Raw genomic sequence first — 25174 nt, 5'->3', positions numbered from 1 at the left:
ACTAGGAGACACAGGCGATGTGGACACCGGGTCAGGACTGTAGACACTCCTAGAGGACATATTGACACGGGGTCAGGACTGTAGACACTCCTAGGGGACATGTGGACATCAACTAGGAGACACAGGGGATGTGGCCACTGGGTCAGGACTGTAGACACTTATAGAGGACATGTGGACATCAACTAGGAGACACAGGTGATGCGGACACTGGGTCAGGACTGTAGACACTCATAGAGGACATTTGGACACAGGGTCAGGACTGTAGACACTCATAGAGGACATTTGGACACGGGGTCAGGACTGTAGACACTCATAGAGGACATGTGGACACCGGGTCAGGACTGTAGACACTCATAGGACATGTGGACACCGGGTCAGGACTGTAGACACTCATAGGACATGTGGACACCAAGTCAGGACTGTAGACACTCCTAGAGGACATGTGGACATTGGTTCAAGACTTTAGACATTCATGGAGGACATTTGGACACAGGGTCAGGACTGTAGACACTCATAGAGGACATTTGGACACTGGTACAGGACTGTAGACACTCAGAGAAGATACTCAAAGATCGCTGTAGCTGGTCCAGCTAACCTTGAACTAGCTCCCACTGGTCCTGGATCTTCTCCAAACGAATCTTCCTTTCAAGTCAGGTCCAGATGGTCGGGTCAGGTCCAGACCATCAGATCAGGTCCAGTCACTCAGGTCCAGGTCCAGACGTGACCCTTCAGGTGTCAGAACCTGGTCCAGAGTTCTATATGGTTAGGAAAGTATTTCCTGGATGACGTCACATTTAATGTGGTGAATAATCTGATCTCATCAGAACCTAAAGAGTCCAGAACCACCAATGTCCCTAAGCCCAGCTTAATTAGAACCACAAACCCTGGTTTCCAAGAGAGACCAGTTAGACCTGGGTGGACCTGGGTAGACAAATGGGTGGGTCCAGTAGAACTTAGAAGACAAAGCTGTAGATCCTCACAGATCCAGAGATGTTCTCTCAGGGCCTCTGTTTGGATTGACATGTTCAGGTTCTTATCTTAATAAAGCAGAATAAAATGATCCATTTAATGGTTTGTTTGGTTCCGGATGAACAGTTTGGGTCCAAACGGACCAGCTGCTGTCAGACAGCACCTCCCTGATGGGTCACAAATCCTACCATGATATTAAGAACCAATCAGAGGGCAGCTTTAATCTGCTGCTGCTCATCATCCAGGGTCGGTCCGTGGTCCTCAGAGCGGGCAGGAGGCCAGGTCCATACTGTGCTCTCAGAGTTTGGGTTTAAATCGGAGACATCTGGGCCCTGATTGGTGGGATTAGAGCAACAGGATTAACGTTGGATCTGCAGCAAAGACGGCCAGAGGCAGAGGAAGGTGGATGGAAACGAAGAGAACGGCAAGGACGCTGCCAAAGGGACTGGGACCAGGTTATTCTGGACTTCTTCTACAGAGACCACAGCAGGGACACCAGCAGGTACCACCAAGGGAACTGGGACAGGTTCAGAGAGGACAGGGGCTAATGTCCTTCTTTACACCCAGGTTAGACCATGTTTGCTGGTCGAGCATCAGCAGCTGGAGCTGCAGGACCATCGGCTGCCATGACTGGAGGGAAAGCTGGGAAGTTCACCGTGGAGGAGCTGTACGGGTTCACCAAGAAGCCAAAGGTGAACAGAGGAACCTCTGCCAAGCAGGAGAACAGCAACAGGAGGAAGGAGGCAAAGGAGAAGGATCTGAGGGACAAGGAGGCAAAGGAGAAGGAGGAGATGGAGCTGGCCTCTCAGATCCTGGAGGCTGCCAGGAGACTCATGGAGAGACGGAGGCTGGAGATCTACCTGAAGGAGTGTGCCATCACCTTGGAGCAGAGCAGCATGCCCTACAGGTACGCCATGGGAGGGGGGACAGAAGGGGAACTTAGAACCAGATACCAGACAGGTGTGATCCAGTTAGGACCAGGTACCAGACAGGTGTGATCCAGTTAGGACCAGATACCAGACATGTCTGATCCATTTAGGACCAGATACCAAACAGGTGTGATCCAGTTAGGACCAGATACCAGACAGGTGTGATCCAGTTAGGACCAGATACCAGACAGGTGTGATCGAGTTAGGACCAGGTACCAGACAGGTGTGATCCAGGTAGGACCAGAAACCAGACAGGTGTGGTCCAGGTAGGACCAGAAACCAGACAGGTGTGATCCAGTTAGGACCAGATACCAGACAGGTGTGATCCAGTTAGGACCAGATACCAGACAGGTGTGATCCAGGTAGGACCAGGAACCAGACAGGTGTGATCCAGGTAGGACCAGGTACCAGACAGGTGTGATCCAGGTAGGACCAGGAACCAGACAGGTGTGATCCAGGTAGGACCAGGTACCAGACAGGTGTGATCCAGGTAGGACCAGGTACCAGACAGGTGTGATCCAGTTAGGACCAGGTACCAGACAGGTGTGATCCAGTTAGGACCAGGTACCAGACAGGTGTGATCCAGTTAGGACCAGGTACCAGACAGGTGTGATCCAGTTAGGACCAGGTACCAGACAGGTGTGATCCAGTTAGGACCAGGTACCAGACAGGTGTGATCCAGTTAGGACCAGATACCAGACAGGTGTGATCCAGTTAGGACCAGGTACCAGACAGGTGTGATCCAGTTAGGACCAGATACCAGACAGGTGTGATCCAGTTAGGACCAGGTACCAGACAGGTGTGATCCAGGTAGGACCAGATACCAGACAGGTGTGATCCAGGTAGGACCAGGTACCTGACAGGTGTGATCCAGGTAGGACCAGATACCAGACAGGTGTGATCCAGGTAGGACCAGAAACCAGACAGGTGTGATCCAGGTAGGACCAGATACCAGACAGGTGTGATCCAGGTAGGACCAGATACCAGACAGGTGTGATCCAGTTAGGACCAGATACCAGACAGGTGTGATCCAGTTAGGACCAGGTACCTGACAGGTGTGATCCAGGTAGGACCAGATACCAGACAGGTGTGATCCAGGTAGGACCAGAAACCAGACAGGTGTGATCCAGGTAGGACCAGATACCAGACAGGTGTGATCCAGGTAGGACCAGATACCAGACAGGTGTGATCCAGTTAGGACCAGGTACCAGACAGGTGTGATCCAGTTAGGACCAGTTACCAGACAGGTGTGATCCAGTTAGGACCAGTTACCAGACAGGTGTGATCCAGTTAGGACCAGGTACCAGACAGGTGTGATCCAGTTAGGACCAGGTACCAGACAGGTGTGATCCAATTAGGACCAGATACCAGACAGGTGTGATCCAGTTAGGACCAGGTACCAGACAGGTGTGATCCAGTTAGGACCAGATACCAGACAGGTGTGATCCAGTTAGGACCAGGTACCAGACAGGTGTGATCCAGTTAGGACCAGTTACCAGACAGGTGTGATCCAGTTAGGACCAGTTACCAGACAGGTGTGATCCAGTTAGGACCAGGTACCAGACAGGTGTGATCCAGTTAGGACCAGGTACCAGACAGGTGTGATCCAGTTAGGACCAGATACCAGACAGGTGTGATCCAGTTAGGACCAGGTACCAGACAGGTGTGATCCAGTTAGGACCAGGTACCAGACAGGTTTGATCCAGTTAGGACCAGGTACCAGACAGGTGGGATCCAGTTCGGACCAGGTACCAGACAGGTGTGATCCAGTTAGGACCAGGTACCAGACAGGTGTGATCCAGTTAGGACCAGGTACCAGACAGGTGTGATCCAGTTAGGACCAGGTACCAGACAGGTTTGATCCAGTTAGGACCAGTTACCAGACAGGTGGGATCCAGTTCGGACCAGGTACCAGACAGGTGTGATCCAGTTAGGACCAGGTACCAGACAGGTGTGATCCAGTTAGGACCAGGTACCAGACAGGTGTGATCCAGTTAGGACCAGGTACCAGACAGGTGTGATCCAGTTAGGACCAGGTACCAGACAGGTGTGATCCAGTTAGGACCAGATACCAGACAGGTGTGATCCAGTTAGGACCAGGTACCAGACAGGTGTGATCCAGTTAGGACCAGTTACCAGACAGGTGTGATCCAGTTAGGACCAGGTACCAGACAGGTGTGATCCAGTTAGGACCAGATACCAGACAGGTGTGATCCAGTTAGGACCAGATACCAGACAGGTGTGATCCAGTTAGGACCAGGTACCAGACAGGTGTGATCCAGTTAGGACCAGGTACCAGACAGGTGTGATCCAGTTAGGACCAGGTACCAGACAGGTGTGATCCAGTTAGGACCAGGTACCAGACAGGTGTGATCCAGTTAGGACCAGTTACCAGACAGGTGTGATCCAGTTAGGACCAGTTACCAGACAGGTGTGATCCAGTTAGGACCAGGTACCAGACAGGTGTGATCCAGTTAGGACCAGGTACCAGACAGGTGTGATCCAGTTAGGACCAGGTACCAGACAGGTGTGATCCAGTTAGGACCAGGTACCAGACAGGTGTGATCCAGATAGGACCAGATACCAGACAGGTGTGATCCAGATAGGACCAGATACCAGACAGGTGTGATCCAGTTACCCATTGTAATGTTGTGTTCCTTCCAGTCAGATATACTGGGTTATTGTAGTGCCTCAGACTGACCACTAGATGGTTCTAATGGACCCTAAGTATACTGGTTTCACTGGTTGGTTCTGGTTAACTACTGAGTAGCCGTGTTTAGTCAGGTTACTGGTTGATGACCTGGTAGAGGGTCTATTTGAGTATACCTGCTGGGTTCTGTTCTAAAAGGGTTCTGGTCCAAAAGGGTTAAGTTCTGGTTTAGGTGAAGAACAGACGGGTCCTCAGCAGCGGTACCACAGTCTGACTGCTCTCAGCCACCTGAACAGAACCGGTGGTCCAGGTGTTAGTGGTCCTCCAAGGAGCAGAAGAAGAAGCTGCAGGTCCTCCAGGCTAATTAATCACTGCCTGATCAGATGTCTTCATGTTTCCTCAGTCAAGAGACTGGAGTCTGGTTCTGTTGGACTCATGCCCTCTCACTGGGCTTTTATAGAACCGGTCCACCGGGCCTTCAGACGGGTCAGAAGCAGAGCTGCAGCTTCATCACTGTCCTGTCCTCAGGAGGAAGAGGCTTTTCAGGCGCAGCCATGCATCACTGCATCACTGCCTCACTGCACAACGACTGAAGGGAGTGTGCACATCAGCCGTGCACGTGAGCCGTGCCTGTGAGCCGTGCATGTGAGCCGTGCATGTGAGCCGTGCACGTCAGCCGTGCCTGGGCAGCGATTTTTCAGCTTGATGACCGGAGCAGGATTCTCTGCAGGACGACACGTTTTCCCTCAGACACTGACCCTCCCTGACAGCCGACCTTCAGACTGCTGACCCAGCAGGACCTGCCCAGGCCCGCTTTCTATTGACCATGAAGGTTCAGAACCGCCAGACCCTCATGCTAAATTCATGGCGTCTGATCCGCGCCGGTTGGTTCAGCCTCTGGTGTCTCATTAACTTTTCAAAGCTTCATTCATGGAGCCGCGCCGCTCTGCTGGGTCTGCATACCAGCACCAGAAGGTTCTGGAGCTCAGAGAACATCCCGGCCATCTGGTCCAGTGTCACCTAGCAGAACCCAGCAATGCATGCTGGGAGAATAAGGATGGTTTTCACTGATAAAGCACTGTAGCATCGAGGGGGCAGCATCATGCTGAGGGTTCTGGGACCACTACCCAGCCCAGGGTTCTCCCCTGGACCAGTCCAAGAAACGAAAAGCAGATAACCGTATATCTGTCTCACACAGGGTTCTAACCTGGTTCTGGTTCTGTATGTTCTGGTCCAGAAACTGGGTCAGGGCGGCTCCCAGACTGGGTTCTGAAGGTTCCACCAGGATCATCTGAGGACAGCACAGACTCATTCAGAGACTGTGTCTGTAGAGGACAGCTTTGGCTCATGTGTAACAGAACCGGTTCTGTATGGAACCAGTCTGAACGGGTCACAGACAGGAGGGAACATGTCTGCTTTTAGGCCATCTCCTGATCTGCTTGGCCCGCTAGAACCCGCTGCAGATTCAGAGACGTCCTCTGATGGTGGGCCGAGTTATTTTGGTTCTGAAAGAGGCCCGAGTCTTTGGGTTCTTCCTGGCCCAGAATAGACAACAAAGCAGCAGGGATCTAAAATAAGCTCCCATGAATCTGGTCCTGATGGCCGGGCCAGGCTATGAGCCTGACTGGGAGGTCTGGTTCTGTTTTTTCAGGCCCGGTTCAGAGTCTAAAGTCCGGTTCTGACTGTGACACCCAGTTCTGTGTGTGAGGTCTGACTGGCAGGATCAGAGTGGCGCTCCATCAGAGTGGCGCTCCATCAGGGCGGCGCTCCATCAGAGTGGCGCTCCATCAGAGTGGCGCTCCATCAGGGCGGCGCTCCATCAGACTGGCGCTCCATCAGGGCGGCGCTCCATCAGACTGGCGCTCCATCAGAGTGGCGCTCCATCAGGGCGGCGCTCCATCAGAGTGGCGCTCCATCAGAGTGGCGCTCCATCAGGGCGGCGCTCCATCAGACTGGCGCTACATCAGAGTGGCGCTCCATCAGGGCGGCGCTCCATCAGACTGGCGCTCCATCAGACTGGCGCTCCATCAGAGTGGCGCTCCATCAGGGCGGCGCTCCATCAGACTGGCGCTCCATCAGGGCGGCACTCCATCAGCGCGGCGCGCCATCAGAGGGGCGCTCCAGGCGCCTCAGAGTCCCGCCCTCTGACGCTCAAGCCCATTCAGAGGAGGAAGAGTGGGGGAGGGTCTTTATCGTGAGAACAGAACAGAACCGGGTAGTTCTGGTCCATACGGTGTGACCCACTGGACCCTCTGTGTGGTTCTGTAGTTCTTCAGCCCCTCTGTTGGTCCGGTTTTAATCCAGACACATTGGGCCCGGTTCTGGTTCTGGTTCTGGTTCTTCCTGATAAATGGAGCTCTCCTCTCTAATGATCAGATGGTAACTGACCGGATCAGAACACGGGTCGGGTCGTTGGATGCTGCTGGTTTGGACCCAGCAGTGTGGATGGATGTTCTGGTTCCTGCTGCAGTCAGAGAGCATGGTCACCATGGCAACGACCAACGGTCCTCAACGTAAACAGACATGGAGGTCCAGTGGTGGCGCTGCCTGGAGGTTCTACAGAACCTCTGAGAGTGGAGTTCACTGGTTCTGAGGTTCCTTCCTGTTGGAGGGAGGTGTTCCTCTCTGCTGTCGCTTCATGCATGTGAAGAGCTGAGCAGAACCACTCCAGAACCGGGCCATACTGGATCTCCTGAGAGGGGCTGGACTCTGCTAAAAAACCAACATCTAACGGGTTCCTGTTGATGAAATGGACCAGGTCTGTAAAGAGACGTGAAGATCCAACATGGACCGGTTCTTTGGAGGTCCATCGGTTCTGTGTGAGTCCATCGTACTTGGACCTGGTTCTGTGTGATTCCATCAGACCTGGATCCAGTTCTGTTTGAGTCAATCGTACCTGGACCCGGTTCTGTGTGAGTCCATCAGACCCGAGCCCGGTTCTGTTTGAGTCCATCGGACCTGGACCCGGTTCTGTGTGAGTCCATCAGACCCGAGCCCGGTTCTGTTTGAGTCCATCGGAGCTGGACCCGGTTCTGTGTGAGTCCATCAGACCCGAGCCCGGTTCTGTTTGAGTCCATCGGACCTGGACCTGGTTCTGTGTGAGTCCATTGGACCTGGACCCGGTTCTGTGTGAGTCCATCGGACCTGAGCCCAGTTCCGTGTGAGTCCATCGGACCTGGACCCGGTTCTGTGTGAGTCCATTGGACCTGAGCCCGGTTCTGTGTGAGCCCATTGGACCTGGACCCGGTTCTGTGTGATTCCATCAGACCTGAGCCCAGTTCTGTGCGAGTCCATTGGACCTGAGCCCGGTTCTGTGTGAGCCCATTGGACCTGGACCCGGTTCTGTGTGATTCCATCAGACCTGAGCCCAGTTCTGTGCGAGTCCATTGGACCTGAGCCCGGTTCTGTGTGAGTCCATTGGTCCTGGACCCGGTTCCATGTGAGTCCATCGGACCTGGACCTGGTTCTGTGTGATTCCATCAGACCTGAGCCCGGTTCCATGTGAGTCCATCGGACCTGAGCCCGGTTCCGTGTGAGTCCATCGGACCTGGATCTGGTTCTGTTTGAGTCCATCGGACCTGAGCCCGGCTCCGTGTGAGTCCATCGGACCTGAGCCCGGTTCTGTGTGAGTCCATCAGACCTGGACCCGGTTCTGTTTGAGTCAATCGGACCTGGACCCGGTTCTGTGTGAGTCCATCGGACCTGGACCCGGTTCTGTGTGAGTCCATCAGACCTGGACCCGGTTCTGTGTGAGTCCATCGGACCTGGACCCGGTTCTGTGTGAGTCCATCAGACCTGGACCCGGTTCTGCTAGAAGCTGGATGTGTTCTGATCCAGGCTCCTGCAGGACGTGGGTCTTTCTGACCCTGAACTTGCCTTGCAGGCATCAGGCTCTGGCTCTGTGTAAACCTGGAGCTGCTCTCTGATTGGCCAGCTCGGTCATGTGATCAAAGCCAGCATTCTTCCAGTAGTTATTCTGACAGTGATGATCAGCTGCTGTTTACTGCCTCTCTCTCCCTGTCTGTGGGATGCTCGCTCGCTCAGAGTGTCCCAGCTCAGCCAGTGGAGGGGAGGAGGGGGGAGGAGGGGGAGGAGCTGCCTCTGCCTCGTCTCTCAGCTCAGTCCAGAGGACAAACACTCACTCTGAGGATTCACTCCTTCAGTCAGAGCTATACCCCCCTGGGTCCTCCTTCCTCCTCCTGTGGACGGACGCTCTTCATCACCTCGTCCTCATCCTCCGTGCTGGACGTCAGGATGTCTCTACCTCACAGAAACTTGTTGGTCTGACCAACAGATGGACTGAAAGTTGCCGTCCCCTTCATGCCCTCTCACCTTAGAGACTGCCGTCTCCATAGCAACCAGGATGCAGGTGTCTATAGCTTGTAATATGGGAGGGGGCGGGGGCGGCGGCGGAGGGGGGGGTGCCAGCGAGCACCAGCTGAAGGAGCGGCGAGCTGCGGCCAACACCAGCAGCGCCCTCGCCTGTCAGGCAAAGGTCAGGGTGGAGCCGGTGGCCAGGACCACACTGTTAGGCCACGCCCACATGAAGGAGGCCCTCGGTCGTCATAGCAACATGAAGTACAGGTGAGACAGAGGCTGTGTTGGTGCGTTGGACCAATCAGGTTCTTTGATCCGGAATCAATCAAGTCCTAATGAGGCGATAACAGAAAGTGATGGAGCCTCAATCAGAACCAGATCCATTACTGATGCCTAGATCATCCATCCTGATCCCAGGTCCTTCTGAGCAGAACCAGTCCGCTTCTGAGACCAAGACATGGAACCAGGACAGGTAGAAACCAGGACAGGAAGAACTAGGACAGGAAGAACCCAGGACAGGAAGAACCAGGACAGGAAGAACCAGGACAGGAAGAACCCAGGACAGGTAGAACCAGGACAGGAAGAACCAGGCGAGGAAGTACCAGTACTGGTAGAAGCAGGACGGGTAGAACCAGGAAAGGAAGAACCAGGGCGGGTAGAACCAGGACAGGTAGGACCCAGGACAGGAAGAACCAGGGGAGGAAGAACCAGGAGAGGAAGTACCAGGGCGGGTAGAACCAGGACAGGAAGAACCAGGGCAGGTAGAACCAGGACAGGAAGAACTCAGGACAGGAAGAACCAGGACAGGTAGAACCCAGGACAGGAAGAACCAGGAGAGGAAGTACCAGGACGGGTAGAACCAGGACAGGAAGAACCAGGGCGGGTAGAACCAGGACAGGTAGAACCCAGGACAGGAAGAACCCAGGACAGGTAGAAACCCAGGACAGGTAGAACCCAGGACAGGAAGAACCAGGCGAGGAAGTACCAGTACTGGTAGAAGCAGGACGGGTAGAACCAGGAAAGGAAGAACCAGGGCGGGTAGAACCAGGACAGGTAGGACCCAGGACAGGAAGAACCAGGGGAGGAAGAACCAGGAGAGGAAGTACCAGGGCGGGTAGAACCAGGACAGGAAGAACCAGGGCAGGTAGAACCAGGACAGGAAGAACTCAGGACAGGAAGAACCAGGACAGGTAGAACCCAGGACAGGAAGAACCAGGAGAGGAAGTACCAGGACGGGTAGAACCAGGACAGGAAGAACCAGGGCGGGTAGAACCAGGACAGGTAGAACCCAGGACAGGAAGAACCAGGGGAGGAAGAACCAGGACAGGAAGAACCAGGGCGGGTAGAACCAGGACAGATAGAACCCAGAACAGGAAGAACCCAGAACAGGTAGAACCCAGGACAGGTAGAACCCAGGACTGGATGAACCAGGACTGGATGAACCAGGACAGGTAGAACCAGGACAGGAAGGACCAGGACAGGAAGAACCAGGACGGGTAGAACCAGGAAAGGAAGTACCACGACGGGTAGAACCAGGACGGTTAAAACCAAGACGGTTAGAACCAGGACGGTTATAACCAAGACGGTTAGAACCAGGACGGTTAGAACCAGGACAGGAAGTACTTGGACGGGTAGAACCAGGACGGGTAGAACCAGGAGAGGAAGTACCAGGACGGGTAGAACCAGGACGAGTAGAACCAGGACGGTTAAAACCAAGACGGTTAGAACCAGGACGGTTAGAACCAGGACAGGAAGTACTTGGACGGGTAGAACCAGGACGGGTAGAACCAGGAGAGGAAGTACCAGGACGGGTAGAACCCATGACAAGAAGTACCAGGACAGGAAGTACCAGGACGGGTAGAACCCAGGACAGGAAAAACCAGGACAGGTAGAACCAGGACGGGTAGAACCAGGACAAGTAGAACCCAGGGCAGGAAAGTTTTGTTGGGCCAGATGTTCAACAGAACCCAAATCTTCTGTAGCAGAACTCAGCAGAACCTTGGCTTGGACCAGATCTGCTGATTCTGAGTCAGACGCTGCAGAGTTGATGTTTTATTTCTGAATCTGTTTGTTGTGTGAAGGTCCAAAGAAGCTTTAGAACCGCCAGCCGCTGGTATTCTTAGCAGCTCTGGTTCTCTGAAGCCGCTGATTGTCGGGTCGGGTCATGTTGGCAGATGGTCACTATCTGGACCCGGTTAATGATCCGAGGCTGATTAATGACAGGCTAGGATCAGAATCCTGTCTCATCCAATCAGAACCCTCCATCCTGGCTCTGACTGGGTGTTTAACCCTGATGATGGTTCCAATGGGTTTAGAGGTTCTGATGATCCGCTGGCTTTGATGTACGGAACACCATGCAGTACAGAGGGTCCGGTTTTACAGAACCCTCCATCCTGGCTCTGACTGGATGGAGGGTTCTGATGATGGTTCCAATGGGTTTAGAGGTTCTGATGATCCGCTGGCTTTGATGTACGGAACACCATGCAGTACAGAGGGTCCGGTTTTACAGAACCCTCCATCCTGGCTCTGACTGGATGGAGGGTTCTGATGATGGTTCCAATGGGTTTAGAGGTTCTGATGATCCGCTGGCTTTAATGTACGGAACACCATGCAGAACACAGGGTCCGGTTTTACAGAACCCTCCATCCTGGCTCTGACTGGATGTTTAACCCAGATGATGGTTCCAATGGGTTTAGAGGTTCTGATGATCCGCTGGCTTTAATGTACGGAACGCCATGCAGTACAGAGGGTCCGGTTTTACAGAACCTGACTTTCTGCTGCTGTGTCACTGATCCATCGATGGTTCTGGTTTTCTGACAGGAACCTGGGGAAGTCTGGACTCAGAGTGTCCTGCCTGGGTCTGGGTGAGTCCTGCAGAACACCAACACCATGTATGCAGTATGTATATATATGGAACCAGAACCATTCTCTCTGTTTCCACAGGAACCTGGGTGACCTTCGGCTCTCAGATCTCTGAAGAGGTAACTACTGAGTGTGCCTGTCAGACAGAGAGCAGGGCTGCTTTAACCCTCTGACGTTAGAAAACATGGCTGCCATCTTCTGATGGTCTCTGGGAGCTTTAATCAGCAGAATAATGGCTGGGGTTGATGGTTTCCAGAGAGCCGGTGTGTGGAGGAAGGTGAGGCAGAGGCCTCCTCCAGGGAACTTCCCTTTAACCGGCCGTCCATTTTCTCCAACAACCGCAGCGGTAGCTGGTTAGCTGGTTAGTGGTTAGCTGGGTACCTGGTCAGGTGTTTAGAAAGTTAACTGATTAGCCAGTTAACTGGTTAGCTGGTCAGCTGGTTAGGTGGTTACCTAGTTAGCTGGTTAGCTGGTCAACCAGCTAACTGGTTACTTGGTTAGATAGTTAGCTGATTAGCTAGTTAGCTAGTTAGCTGCCCAGATGGTTACCTGGTTAGCTGTTCAGTTGGTTAGCTGGTTATCTGGTCAACTGGTTAGCTGGTTACCCGGTTAGCTAGTTAACTGATTAGCTAGTTAGCTGAATAGCTAGTTAGCTGGGTACATTTCTGGTCCAAAGCTTGGAATCCATTGGAAGAAGTTGGTAGTGGGGATATAAGGCTGTTATGCCAGACGTCTCTCAGGTTGGACCTGAAGACATCTCCGTTCAGTGTTAGCATCAGAGCAATGATGTGTCCTCAGGACGGTGGACAAGGAAAGAACCGTGATGCAGGGTAGGTCAATGAAGACAATAGAAAGACTAAGGTGGACTGAAAGGGTTCTTAAAGAGTTCTAATAGGTCCCTTTAGTGAACTGTCCCTCAATGGGGTAGGAGTATGTAGGAGGCCTTGGCCTTGGCCATGGACATGACATGTCCCTGATAGAACCCAGAGACGGGTCAAGGACATGATGTCCCGGATAGAACCCAGAGAGTACTGGTTTATTGTCTGTCAGGAGGTCTGTGCTGTAAATGTCCTGACAGTCAGTGGATTTACTGGGAATGCTGGAAGCGTCCTGTATGGACACATTACGTAACCATGGTAACTGATGGCTGTGTGTGTAGATGGCAGAGAGTGTGATGACGGTGGCCTATGACAGCGGGGTGAACCTGTTCGACACGGCAGAGGTTTACGCATCAGGAAGGTAAACACTCCCTGTCCCTCTAACCTGTCTCTATCCCAGTCTCTGTCTCTGTCCCAGTCTCTGTCCCTGTAACCAGCCTCAGACCCAGTCCCTGTCTCTGCCCCAGTCTCTGTCCCTGTCCCAGTCTCTGCCTCTGTCCCTGTCTCTGTCCCAGTCCCTGCCTCTGTCTGTGTCCCTGTCCCCAACCCAGTCCCTGCCTCTGTCCCTGTCTCTTTCCCAGTCTCTGTCCCCATCCCAGTCTCTTCCCCTGTCCCTTAACCTGTCCCTGTCTCATCAGCAGCTGTTTTGTAGTTAATTTTTTCACTCTGATCAAAGAACGTTGACTTTCTAGAAGCTTCACATTTCATAAATAAACTTTATAGATGAGAATAAACGGGTTATTTTTATTCTCCTTTGATTCTCAAATAACAATCTATTTCTGGACAGTAGCTATTTTCAGTGTTTTATGCATAAATAAAGTGGTTGATGACATCATCATTATCTTTCAGAGCAGAAAGGACTCTGGGGAACATCCTGAAGAAGAAAGGATGGAGGTAAACTGCTCCTCTCCTCCGACTGTCTGCATTTATTACCTTAGAAACTCTGCTAATGCTAAGAACGGCTAACTTTAGCTCAGGCCCTGATCTCTGAACAGCCAATCAGCTGTCTGGCCCTGGTTGCTATGGCTACTGACAGAGGGAGCTGCAGCACAGCAGAGAGGGCTTCAACCTGAGGGAGTCAGTGTGGGTGGAGTCAGCTTGCCCTAAAACTCTGAGTGACCACCTGCTCGGTGGGGTCTGCCCCCTTCGCAGCTCGGTGGGGGTCTGCCCCCTTCGCAGCTCGGTGGGGGTCTGCCCCCTTCACAGCGTGGTGGGGTCTGCCCCCTTCCCAGCTTCTTTGGGGTCTGCCCCCTTTCCAGCTTCTTTGGGGTCTGCCCCCTTTGCAGCTCGGTGGGGGTCTGCCCCCATTCCCAGCTTATTTGAGGTCTGCCATCTCCCCAGCTCAGTGGGGGTCTGTCCGCTTCCTAGCTCGGTGGCGGGTGCCCCCTTCCCAGCTCGTTGGGGGTCTGCCCCCTTGGCAGCTTCTTTGGGGTCTGCCCCCCTCTTGGTGCTCTAAGCTCCTCCTCTTTCTCAAAGTGACTGATTAGAACTTGCAGGAATCTGACTTGTTTCTCTGACAGGAGGTCCAGTTACGTGGTCACCACCAAGATCTACTGGGGAGGACAGTGAGTATTGAATCTAATTATTCTATCTCCTCATTATTGGCCACTTTATTAGGAACACCTGCCCTAGTATGAGAACGCTGTCAGCCAATCACGTTGCAGGAGCTGCAACCAGAAAACCAGCAGCAAAAAGTTGATCAATGCAGGATTTAGGTGACTGATTGTGGCAAAGCTGTAGGCACCAGACGGTCTGATGATGTTCAGAACCTGTTGATCTAATGGGGGTTCAACCAAAACTACTTATAGGGAGGTGTGACTGTGGTTATTTTTGACTAGAACTGACTGTATGAACACTTTGACCTGTAGGGGGCGCAGGGCTGAGCGTGTCTGTTTGTTTACAGGGCGGAGACAGAGCGGGGGTTGTCACGGAAACATATCATCGAAGGTAAGCAACCCACTCGCCTATTTTATTTCATTTTAGAGCTGCTTTTCCTACATTTCCCACAATGCTTTGAGGTCAGAGACCCTGACAGCATCAGGCCAGTTTACGTCTCAGGTTGATTAGAACAGAAAGAAACAACCTGATTGGAACATCTGGAATGGATATCTCTGTGGAGGTTGGTTAGGTCTATGGAGGGTGGGTGTCCTCAGTTGAAGGTGGGTGTCCTCAGTGGAGGGTGGGTGTCCTCAGTTGAAGGTGGGTGTCCTCAGTGGAGGGTGGGTGTCTTCAGTTGAAGGTGGGTGTCCTCAGTGGAAGGTGTGTGTCCTCAGTGAAAGGTGGGTGTCCTCAGTGTAGGAGGTGGTGGAAGGTTTCAGCAGTTTCACCCTGACTGCATCAAAGGCATCAGAGCTCCATCAATCATGGTCCTGCTGCTGAAAGCTCTGCTGGCTTCAGACTGAAGATCTAAATTTATCTCCCAAACAATCTGTGATGCTGCAGCCCAGCAGCTCTGATCTGTCTGGAACGCTCTGCAGCTCCTGCCCTCAACATGGAGGAGACCACCAGTAGACCTCCAGTAGACCTCCAGTAGACCTGCAGCAGACCACCAGTAGACTTGCAGCAGACCACCAGTAGACCTGCAGAAGAACTGAGGTAGACCTGCACCAGACCTCCAGAAGAGCTGCAGCAGACCTCCAGTAGACCTGCAAAAGAACTGCAGTAGACCTGCAGCAGACCTCCAGTAGACCTGCAGCAGACCCCCAGTAGACCTGCAGCAGACCTGCAGAAGAACTGCAGCAGACCTGCAGTAGACCTCCAGCAGACCTGCAGAAGAACTGCAGCAGACCCCCAGTAGACCTGCAGAAGAACTCCAGTAGAACTGCAAAAGAACTGCAGTAGACCTGCAGAAGAACTGAGGTAGACCTGCAGCAGACCTCCAGTAGAAATGCAACAGACCTCCAGTAGACCTGCAGCAGACCTCCAGTAGAAATGCAACAGACCTCCAGTAGACCTGCAGCAGACCTCCAGTAGACCTGCAGCAGACCCCCAGTAGACCTGCAGCAGACCTCCAGTAGACCTGCAGCAGACCCCCAGTAGACCTGCAGCAGACCTGCAGAAGAACTGCAGCAGACCTGCAGAAGAACTCCAGTAGACCTGCAGCAGACCCCCAGTAGACCTGCAGCAGACCTGCAGAAGAACTGCAGCAGACCCCCAGTAGACCTGCAGAAGAACTCCAGTAGACCTGCAAAAGAACTGCAGTAGACCTGCAGAAGAACTGAGGTAGACCTGCAGCAGACCTCCAGTAGAAATGCAACAGACCTCCAGTAGAACTGCAGCAGACCCCCAGTAGACCTGCAGAAGAACTCCAGTAGACCAGCAGCAGACCCCCAGTAGACCTGCAGAAGAACTGAGGTAGACCTGCAGCAGACCTCTAGTAGAAATGCAACAGACCTCCAGTAGAACTGCAGCAGACCCCCAGTAGACCTGCAGAAGAACTCCAGTAGACCTGCAGCAGACCTGCAGTAGAAATGCAACAGACCTCCAGTAGAACTGCAGCAGACCCCCAGTAGACCTGCAGAAGAACTCCAGTAGACCTGCAGCAGACCCCCAGTAGACCTGCAGAAGAACTGAGGTAGACCTGCAGCAGACCTCTAGTAGAAATGCAACAGACCTCCAGTAGAACTGCAGCAGACCCCCAGTAGACCTGCAGAAGAACTCCAGTAGACCTGCAGCAGACCCCCAGTAGACCTGCAGAAGAACTCCAGTAGACCTGCAGCAGACCCCCAGTAGACCTGCAGCAGACCTGCAGAAGAACTGCAGCAGACCTGCAGTAGACCTCCAGCAGACCTGCAGAAGAACTGCAGCAGACCCCCAGTAGACCTGCAGAAGAACTCCAGTAGAACTGCAAAAGAACTGCAGTAGACCTGCAGAAGAACTGAGGTAGACCTGCAGCAGACCCCCAGTAGACCTGCAGCAGACCTCCAGTAGACCTGCAGCAGACCCCCAGTAGACCTGCAGCAGACCTGCAGAAGAACTGCAGCAGACCTGCAGAAGAACTCCAGTAGACCTGCAGCAGACCCCCAGTAGACCTGCAGCAGACCTGCAGAAGAACTGCAGCAGACCCCCAGTAGACCTGCAGAAGAACTCCAGTAGACCAGCAGCAGACCCCCAGTAGACCTGCAGAAGAACTGAGGTAGACCTGCAGCAGACCTCCAGTAGAAATGCAACAGACCTCCAGTAGAACTGCAGCAGACCCCCAGTAGACCTGCAGAAGAACTCCAGTAGACCTGCAGCAGACCCCCAGTAGACCTGCAGAAGAACTCCAGTAGACCTGCAGCAGACCCCCAGTAGACCTGCAGCAGACCTGCAGAAGAACTGCAGCAGACCTGCAGTAGACCTCCAGCAGACCTGCAGAAGAACTGCAGCAGACCCCCAGTAGACCTGCAGAAGAACTCCAGTAGAACTGCAAAAGAACTGCAGTAGACCTGCAGAAGAACTGAGGTAGACCTGCAGCAGACCCCCAGTAGACCTGCAGCAGACCTCCAGTAGACCTGCAGCAGACCCCCAGTAGACCTGCAGCAGACCTGCAGAAGAACTGCAGCAGACCTGCAGAAGAACTCCAGTAGACCTGCAGCAGACCCCCAGTAGACCTGCAGCAGACCTGCAGAAGAACTGCAGCAGACCCCCAGTAGACCTGCAGAAGAACTCCAGTAGACCAGCAGCAGACCCCCAGTAGACCTGCAGAAGAACTGAGGTAGACCTGCAGCAGACCTCCAGTAGAAATGCAACAGACCTCCAGTAGAACTGCAGCAGACCCCCAGTAGACCTGCAGAAGAACTCCAGTAGACCTGCAGCAGACCTGCAGTAGAAATGCAACAGACCTCCAGTAGAACTGCAGCAGACCCCCAGTAGACCTGCAGAAGAACTGAGGTAGACCTGCAGCAGACCTCCAGTAGAAATGCAACAGACCTCCAGTAGAACTGCAGCAGACCCCCAGTAGACCTGCAGAAGAACTCCAGTAGACCTGCAGCAGACCCCCAGTAGACCTGCAGAAGAACTCCAGTAGACCTGCAGCAGACCCCCAGTAGACCTGCAGAAGAACTCCAGTAGACCTGCAGCAGACCCCCAGTAGACCTGCAGAAGAACTCCAGTAGACCTGCAGCAGACCTCCAGTAGAAATGCAACAGACCTCCAGTAGAACTGCAGCAGACCCCCAGTAGACCTGCAGAAGAACTGAGGTAGACCTGCAGCAGACCTCCAGTAGAAATGCAACAGACCTCCAGTAAAATTGCAGCAGACCCCCAGTAGACCTGCAGCAGACCTCCTGTAGACCTGCAATAGGCCATCGGAGGGCCTCCAGCAGACTTCTAACAGACCTGAAACAACTTCAATTGACCTGCAATAGACCTCCTCCCATCCTAACCAGACGTTTTATTGAACCTCCATCCAACCTTCAGTAGACCTTTTCTGAAAGAACCAAAGAGAGGAAGAGCTAAAGTCTAAGTGACTCCAGTTTGTCCTTGTTGTAGAGTAAACAGATTTCTACCTGAGATCATCTGCGCCGTTAGCCTAGCTGTAGATAAACTGGTTCCTCTGTGTTTGGACCTGGGTAACCACAGCTAGCGTCAGTCATGTCTCTCCTTAGCTGTGTCCCGTCCTCAAAGACTGGTCCACCTAAGCTCAGCACATGTCAGAGTTGATGACAGCTGTTTAGACGCGTCAGTTCTGACCTTGAGGCTGAAAATAACCTGTTTTTGTCTCAGTTTATTAGATTATGTGGCTATGATGGGAATGACAGCGTGTGGCGGTCTGTGTGTGCTGCAGGTCTGCGTGGGTCTCTCTCCAGGTTACAGCTGGACTATGTGGACATCGTGTTCGCCAACAGGAGTGACGTCAATGCGCCTATGGAGGGTCAGACATCACACCCACCCACTGTGACCTCCGCCCCGCTGTGCCTCACCCTCTTCTGGTTGTGTTGCAGAGATCGTGCGTGCGATGACCTTCGTGATCGAGCAGGGTTTGGCCATGTATTGGGGGACGTCCCGCTGGAACGTGGTGGAGATCATGGTAGAACCTGTAGAACGTGTTTCAGTGTCTCCTACAGCTGGCCGAGTCTCACCTGGGGTGTCTTTGGGGTCAGGAGGCGTACTCCATCGCCCGGCAGTTCAACCTGATCCCCCCGGTCTGTGAGCAGGCAGAGTACCACTACTTCCAGAGGGACAAGGTGGAGCTGCAGCTGCCTGAGCTCTACCATAAGATCGGTAGGAACAGCCAGACACCCGCTACATAGAACCTGTCTGACAACATGAAGTAGGCCAGTAGACAGTCATTGTACCACTGAGCCGGGTCGCAGGTTAGGGTCAGTCTGAAGGCTGGTGTTCTGGGTCAGATCCAAGTCAGGACTAAATGTCTTTGTTGAGTCGATTGAAGGGAGAAAACCATTTTGCTGGTCCTAGCTAACAGTACGTACTGCTAACTAGCTTTAGCTGATGCTGGGACAGACTAACTCGGACCTGTTAATCCTGGTGTAATGTGATGTTACGTCCTCTGGTGGACAGTGAGGCTGAGGACTACAGGGACAGCAGATGTCCAAGTTCTGGTTCTGAATAACGTCCAAATGTCCTCAGGAGTGGGAGCCATGACCTGGTCTCCGCTAGCCTGCGGTCTGCTGACGGGGAAGTACAACCAGGGTGTCCCCGAAAGCTCCAGAGCCGCCATGAAGGTAGGACTACGTCCTAAGTTCACCTAGAGACTGTAAGGAGACCTGTCTCTGTCCTCAAATGCCGCCCAGTGATGTCCTCACAGCTGTGTCCCTCTCTGATGTCCTCACAGCTGTGTCCCTCTCTGATGTCCTCACAGCTGTGTTCCTCTATGATGTCCTCCCAGCTTTGTCCCTCTGTGATGTCCTCACAGCTGTGTTCCTCTATGATGTCCTCCCAGCTCTGTCCCTCTGTGATGTCCTCCCAGCTTTGTCCCTCTGTGATGTCCTCCCAGCTCTGTCCCTCTGTGATGTCCTCACAGCTTTGTCCCTCTGTGATGTCCTCCCAGCTCTGTCCCTCTGTGATGTCCTCACAGCTTTGTCCCTCTGTGATGTCCTCACAGCTTTGTCCCTCTGTGATGTCCTCACAGCTCTGTCCCTCTGTGATGTCCTCCCAGCTTTGTCCCTCTATCATGTCCTCACAGCTTTGTCCCTCTATCATGTCCTCACAGCTGTCCCTGTCTCCTCAGGGCTACTCCTGGCTGAAGGAGCGCCTCTACAGCGAGGAGGGAAAGAAGCAGCTCAACAAAATTAAAGAGCTCCACCTGCTGGCCGACCAGCTGAACTGCACTGCTGCTCAGCTGGCTATAGGTAGGCGCTCCTCTTCCTCTTCCTCTTCCTCTTCTGGACGGACAGAAAATGGTTTTATTGAATGTGGACCAGGGAGCCCTTTACCACAGAATTCCTTATAACCAGAGAACCGGGCAGTCTGCATCTGGACCAGAGAACCGGGCGGTCTGCATCTGGACCAGAGAACCGGGCAGTCTGCATGTGGACAGAAATAAACCCCCCAGTGTAATGTTCTGCATGCAAAAAGGCCGTCTATCCAGAGAGTTCAGCTGTACTTTATTCAGCTATTTTAACGATCACCTCGGCCTCCATATAGACTTCCTCCAAACCCCGTCCCAGCATACCTCGCGACACCTGCTAGGCTACGGCAAGTGATAAGGGACAGAAACCTACTTTGCATCCATAATATAACATCTAGTAGACGACTTAATCCAAGCCTCTGATTGAAAGACAAACCTGTGGGTCTGCAGTGGAGGATTTTTCACTCTCTGGCTCCACCTGCTGGTTTCTATCTGTTATTATCAGGGTGTTATAAATCAGTGTCCTTTCTTCTTCTAAATGTTTTTATGGATAAAAGACATTTTTTAGGGTTTTTATCACATATTTTTAGTCTCTTTGACAGTTTTTATTCATTTATTGGAGAAGTTTGCCCAGACTATAGAAACAAACCAAAGGCCAGACGGTTTTAATCAGTGAAGCAAAGATGGCGGATTATTTGTCCCGCAGAGACAGACGGGTGTGTCTCTGTCTTCCAGCCTGGTGTCTGCGCAGTGAAGGCGTCAGCTCGGTCCTGCTGGGAGTGTCCAACACGGAGCAGCTTCTGGAGAACCTGGGCTCTCTCAGGGTAACAGAACCTCAGCGTAGACACGGTCAGAACCAAGTCCGGCTCAGATCCAGAGTCTGTAGACCACAGGAAGTGATGTAACGCTCTCCTGTCTCCCTGAGGACAGGTCGTTAACGGGGAAGAAAGAAGCAACATGTCCTCAGCTCTGATGACCTCACTGAGCGGACCTGGTTCTGACTGTAGCCGTGGTTCTGATGCGTCCACCACCAGTAACTCCATCCTATTCCTCTGACAGGTCCTGACCCAGCTGACTCCGCCCCTCATTGCAGAGATGGACGCGTTGCTCGGCAACAAGCCACGAAACCCCAAGAAGGAGCGACGGAGCTGAGGAGGAGGAGGGACCTTCATCAGGAGACATTGGAGGACAGACAGACAAGGAGTGGACAGCAGAGCCTCACTGTCCAGATGGGACTCTGGTCGCCATGGATACAGAGACTCTAGATGTTCTGACATAGATCCATCATTAATCACCTGAGCATCTGTGAGGATCTACATCTGCTGTCCAATCAGCTTCTTCCCAGCTTAGAAAACCATTCCCCCAGAACCAGAATCCTGAACCAGAACCAGAGCCAGGACCAGAACCCAGACCCCGAACCCTGAACCAGGACCCTGAACCAGAGCCAGGACCAGAACCCAGACCCTGGACCCTTAACCAGGACCCTGAACCAGAACGAGAACCAGGAACGTAGAAACCAGGACCCTGACCCAGGACCCAGAACCTGATCCACAACCAGAACCCTGACCCAGAACAAGAACACTCTGACCCACAACCAGAACTCTGACCCAGAACCCTGATCCAGAACCCTGACCCAGAACCCTGACCCAGAACCCTGACCCAGAACCCTGACCCAGAACCCTGACCTATACCCAGAACCCTGATCCAGAACCCTGACCTATACCCAGAACCCTGACCCAGAACCCTGACCTATACCCAGAACCCTGACCCAGAACCCTGATCCAGAACCCTGAACTATACCCAGAACCCTGACCCAGAACCCTGCCCTATACCCAGAACCCTGACCCAGAACCCTGACCTATACCCAGAACCCTGACCCAGAACCCTGACCCAGAACCCTGACCTGAACCCAGAACCCTGACCCAGAACCCTGACCTATACCCAGAACCCTGACCCAGAACCCTGACCTATACCCAGAACCCTGACCCAGAACCCTGACCTATACCCAGAACCCTTACCCAGAACCCTTACCCAGAACCCTGACCCAGAACCCTGACCTAGAACCAGAACCCTGACCCAGAACCCTGACCTATACCCAGAACCCTGACCCAGAACCCTGACCTAGAACCAGAACCCTGACCCAGAACCCTGACCTAGAACCAGAACCCTGACCCAGAACCCTGACCTAGAACCAGAACCCTGACCTATACCCAGAACCCTGACCCAGAATCCTGACCTAGAACCAGAACCCTGACCCAGAACCCTGACCTAGAACCAGAACCCTGACCTATACCCAGAACCCTGACCCAGAATCCTGACCTAGAACCAGAACCCTGACCCAGAACCCTGACCTAGAACCAGAACCCTGACCCAGAACCCTGACCTAGAACCAGAACCATGACCCAGACCCCTGACCTTGAACCAGAACCCTCACCCAGAAGGTCCAACGTGAACATCTGTCCATCAGTCCACTCCCCACATTAGTCAGAGGAACCTGGTTCTGAAAATCCATCTTTGGACGTTGCCCTTCCAGGGCGGCGATACTTTGGACCAGATCTGTGTGTGCATGTTCTAGGTTCTGTTCTGCTGTTGGACCCATAGAACTAAAACCCTGATATGTGTCTGTGTGGGACAGGGGGTCCAATCTGGACTCACTGAACCGGACCTACAGAACCCAGAGAACCTGTGTAGAGAACTCCTGTTAGAACCTTTCAGAACTTTTCTTCGTTCAGCATGAAGATTAAAACTTCCAGTAAACCTGAGATGAAATACGGATAATAAATAAATATAATAATAAAGATGATAATACCAACAATATTAGTCATCATCATCATCATCATCATCATCACGGACCCCTCCCTCTCCAGGATCCTTTACATCCTAGGCAGTTAATAAGGGTCGGTAACACGCTGTCCTCCTATTGGTCAGTTCTGTTGCCAGGCAGAGTTCCCAGAGAGCATAGATCACCTGATCTTAGATCTGCTCCTCCTGTTGAAGCTGATGTTTGTCATCACAGTGATGAAATAATGATTCATCCTTCAGGATTCAAACAGAAACGAACCTTTATTAACACTTTAAACATTAACAACAGAAACCGGATCCATGAATCAGATTCCAGAATAAAATCAAGCTTCGGTCCCAAATATGAGCCGACTGACGACCATAGATCTACCTGTACTAGAGCGAGCACACATAGAGCTATAACTGGGAGAACATCTAGAGATCTGATGGGGTTCTGGTACCAGTGCCTGCTTTTAGCTCCGACCCGGTGGGACCGATATAGAACGGTGAGCCGGTCCTCTTTGGACTCCGTCAGAACATTGTTCTGTCTCTGTGATTAACGGCCTCTGGTTCTGTCGGACCTCCTGTGGCTGCTGGTTGGGTAACGTGTTTACTGCTGCTGTCGGTTCACCACAGCTCTACCGGTCCGTCCCTCTGGACCCGTCCGTCCCTCTGGACCCGTCCCTGGGGACATTCTGGGCCTGCTCTGCTGGAAGGAAACACAGAGGAGGTTCTGGTGGGCCATCAGAACTCCTCAAGGTTCTGTAGGCAGCGAAACCTGATTCACGGCTGCTTTCATGACCCAGTTACACCTTCCAGAATGTTCTGATCCATTTACATCATCCGGATAAAGGTTCTGATCTGTTTAGATCATCCAGCTGAAGGTTCTGATCCATTTACATCATCCGGTTAAAGGTTCTGATCCATTTACATCATCCGGTTAAAGGTTCTGATCCGTTTAGATCATCCAGCTGAAGGTTCTGATCTGATCAAGTCAGCTGAAGGAAAAGAACTCTTCCAGAACCAGCCCTTCTAGATTAACGGATCTATGATGGCAGCCTGTTCAGCCATCATAATCTGGTAATTCTTATGATTTAAATGAATCTCTTGTTTACCGTATTACATGGTATATTTGACCAGGTTGATTATTGAGATGAACACATTTGCTCGTCTCATTGTGCTGCACTTTTCTTGAATGTTTTATTTTGAACTAATACATTTCTTCTGAGTTGCTGGTTCCAGTGTGGCCAGTGGGTGGTGCCAGTGGGGGGGTCCAATGAGGCCGGTGGGCGATTCCAGTGAGGCCAGTGGGGGGTTCAGGTGAGGCCAGTTCTGGCTCAGAAGAGGCGGTTCTGGAAAGAATAAGTTCTGGCCCAGAGGAGGTGGTTCTGGATGAAGAAGTTCTGGCCCAGAGGAGGTGGTTCTGGATGAAGAAGTTCTGGCCCAGAGGAGGTGGTTCTGGATGAAGAAGTTCTGGCCCAGAGGAGGTGGTTCTGGATGAAGAAGTTCTGGCCCAGAGGAGGTGGTTCTGGATGAAGAAGTTCTGGCCCAGAGGAGGTGGTTCTGGATGAAGAAGTTCTGGCCCAGAGGAGGTGGTTCTGGATGAAGAAGTTCTGGCCCAGAGGAGGTGGTTCTGGATGAAGAAGTTCTGGCCCAGAGGAGGTGGTTCTGGATGAAGAAGTTCTGGCCCAGAGGAGGTGGTTCTGGATGAAGAAGTTCTGGCCCAGAGGAGATGGTTCTGGATGAAGAAGTTCTGGCCCAGAGGAGGTGGTTCTGGATGAAGTTCTGGCCCAGAGGAGGTGGTTCTGGATGAAGAAGTTCTGGCCCAGAGGAGGTGGTTCTGGATGAAGTTCTGGCCCAGAGGAGGTGGTTCTGGATGAAGTTCTGGCCCAGAGGAGGTGGTTCTGGATGAAGTTCTGGCCCAGAGGAGATGGTTCTGGATGAAGAAGTTCTGGCCCAGAGGAGGTGGTTCTGGATGAAGAAGTTCTGGCCCAGAGGAGGTGGTTCTGGATGAAGAAGTTCTGGCCCAGAGGAGATGGTTCTGGATGAAGAAGTTCTGGCCCAGAGGAGGTAGTTCTGGATGAAGAAGTTCTGGCCCAGAGGAGATGGTTCTGGATGAAGAAGTTCTGGCCCAGAGGAGGTGGTTCGGGATGAAGAAGTTCTGGCCCAGAGGAGATGGTTCTGGATGAAGAAGTTCTGGCCCAGAGGAGGTGGTTCTGGATGAAGTTCTGGCCCAGAGGAGGTGGTTCTGGATGAAGAAGTTCTGGCCCAGAGGAGGTGGTTCTGGATGAAGTTCTGGCCCAGAGGAGGTGGTTCTGGATGAAGTTCTGGCCCAGAGGAGGTGGTTCTGGATGAAGTTCTGGCCCAGAGGAGATGGTTCTGGATGAAGAAGTTCTGGCCCAGAGGAGGTGGTTCTGGATGAAGAAGTTCTGGCCCAGAGGAGGTGGTTCTGGATGAAGTTCTGGCCCAGAGGAGACGGTTCTGGATAAAGAAGTTCT

General features: G+C 52.8%; 1 protein-coding gene across 2 annotated transcripts; it reads left to right on the top strand.

The window, feature by feature from the left end:
* The first annotated feature begins 584 nt into the window (after nt 1-584).
* Nucleotides 585-22710, top strand: LOC119775762 (voltage-gated potassium channel subunit beta-3-like). 2 transcript variants are annotated; one of them, XM_038273833.1, is made up of 15 exons: nt 585-1471; nt 1537-1876; nt 11686-11729; nt 11809-11846; nt 12887-12966; nt 13455-13499; nt 14126-14170; nt 14509-14552; nt 18372-18458; nt 18529-18614; nt 18688-18808; nt 19175-19269; nt 19776-19896; nt 20631-20719; nt 20955-22710. In XM_038273833.1, the coding sequence occupies exons 2-15, from the start codon at nt 1545-1547 to the stop codon at nt 21045-21047; spliced, it is 1320 nt and encodes a 439-aa protein (XP_038129761.1). In that variant the 5' UTR covers nt 585-1471; nt 1537-1544; the 3' UTR covers nt 21048-22710. The 2 variants fall into 2 exon arrangements, with proteins under 2 accessions (XP_038129761.1, XP_038129762.1); XM_038273834.1 differs by lacking the exons at nt 585-1471; nt 1537-1876 and adding an exon at nt 8605-9132.
* The last annotated feature ends 2464 nt before the right edge of the window (nt 22711-25174 follow it).

The sequence above is a fragment of the Cyprinodon tularosa genome, unplaced genomic scaffold (assembly GCF_016077235.1).
Source record: "Cyprinodon tularosa strain WSP-4 unplaced genomic scaffold, ASM1607723v1 ctg891, whole genome shotgun sequence".
NCBI classification, from domain to species: domain Eukaryota; kingdom Metazoa; phylum Chordata; class Actinopteri; order Cyprinodontiformes; family Cyprinodontidae; genus Cyprinodon; species Cyprinodon tularosa.
This window is presented reverse-complemented; position numbering and strand designations above follow the sequence as displayed.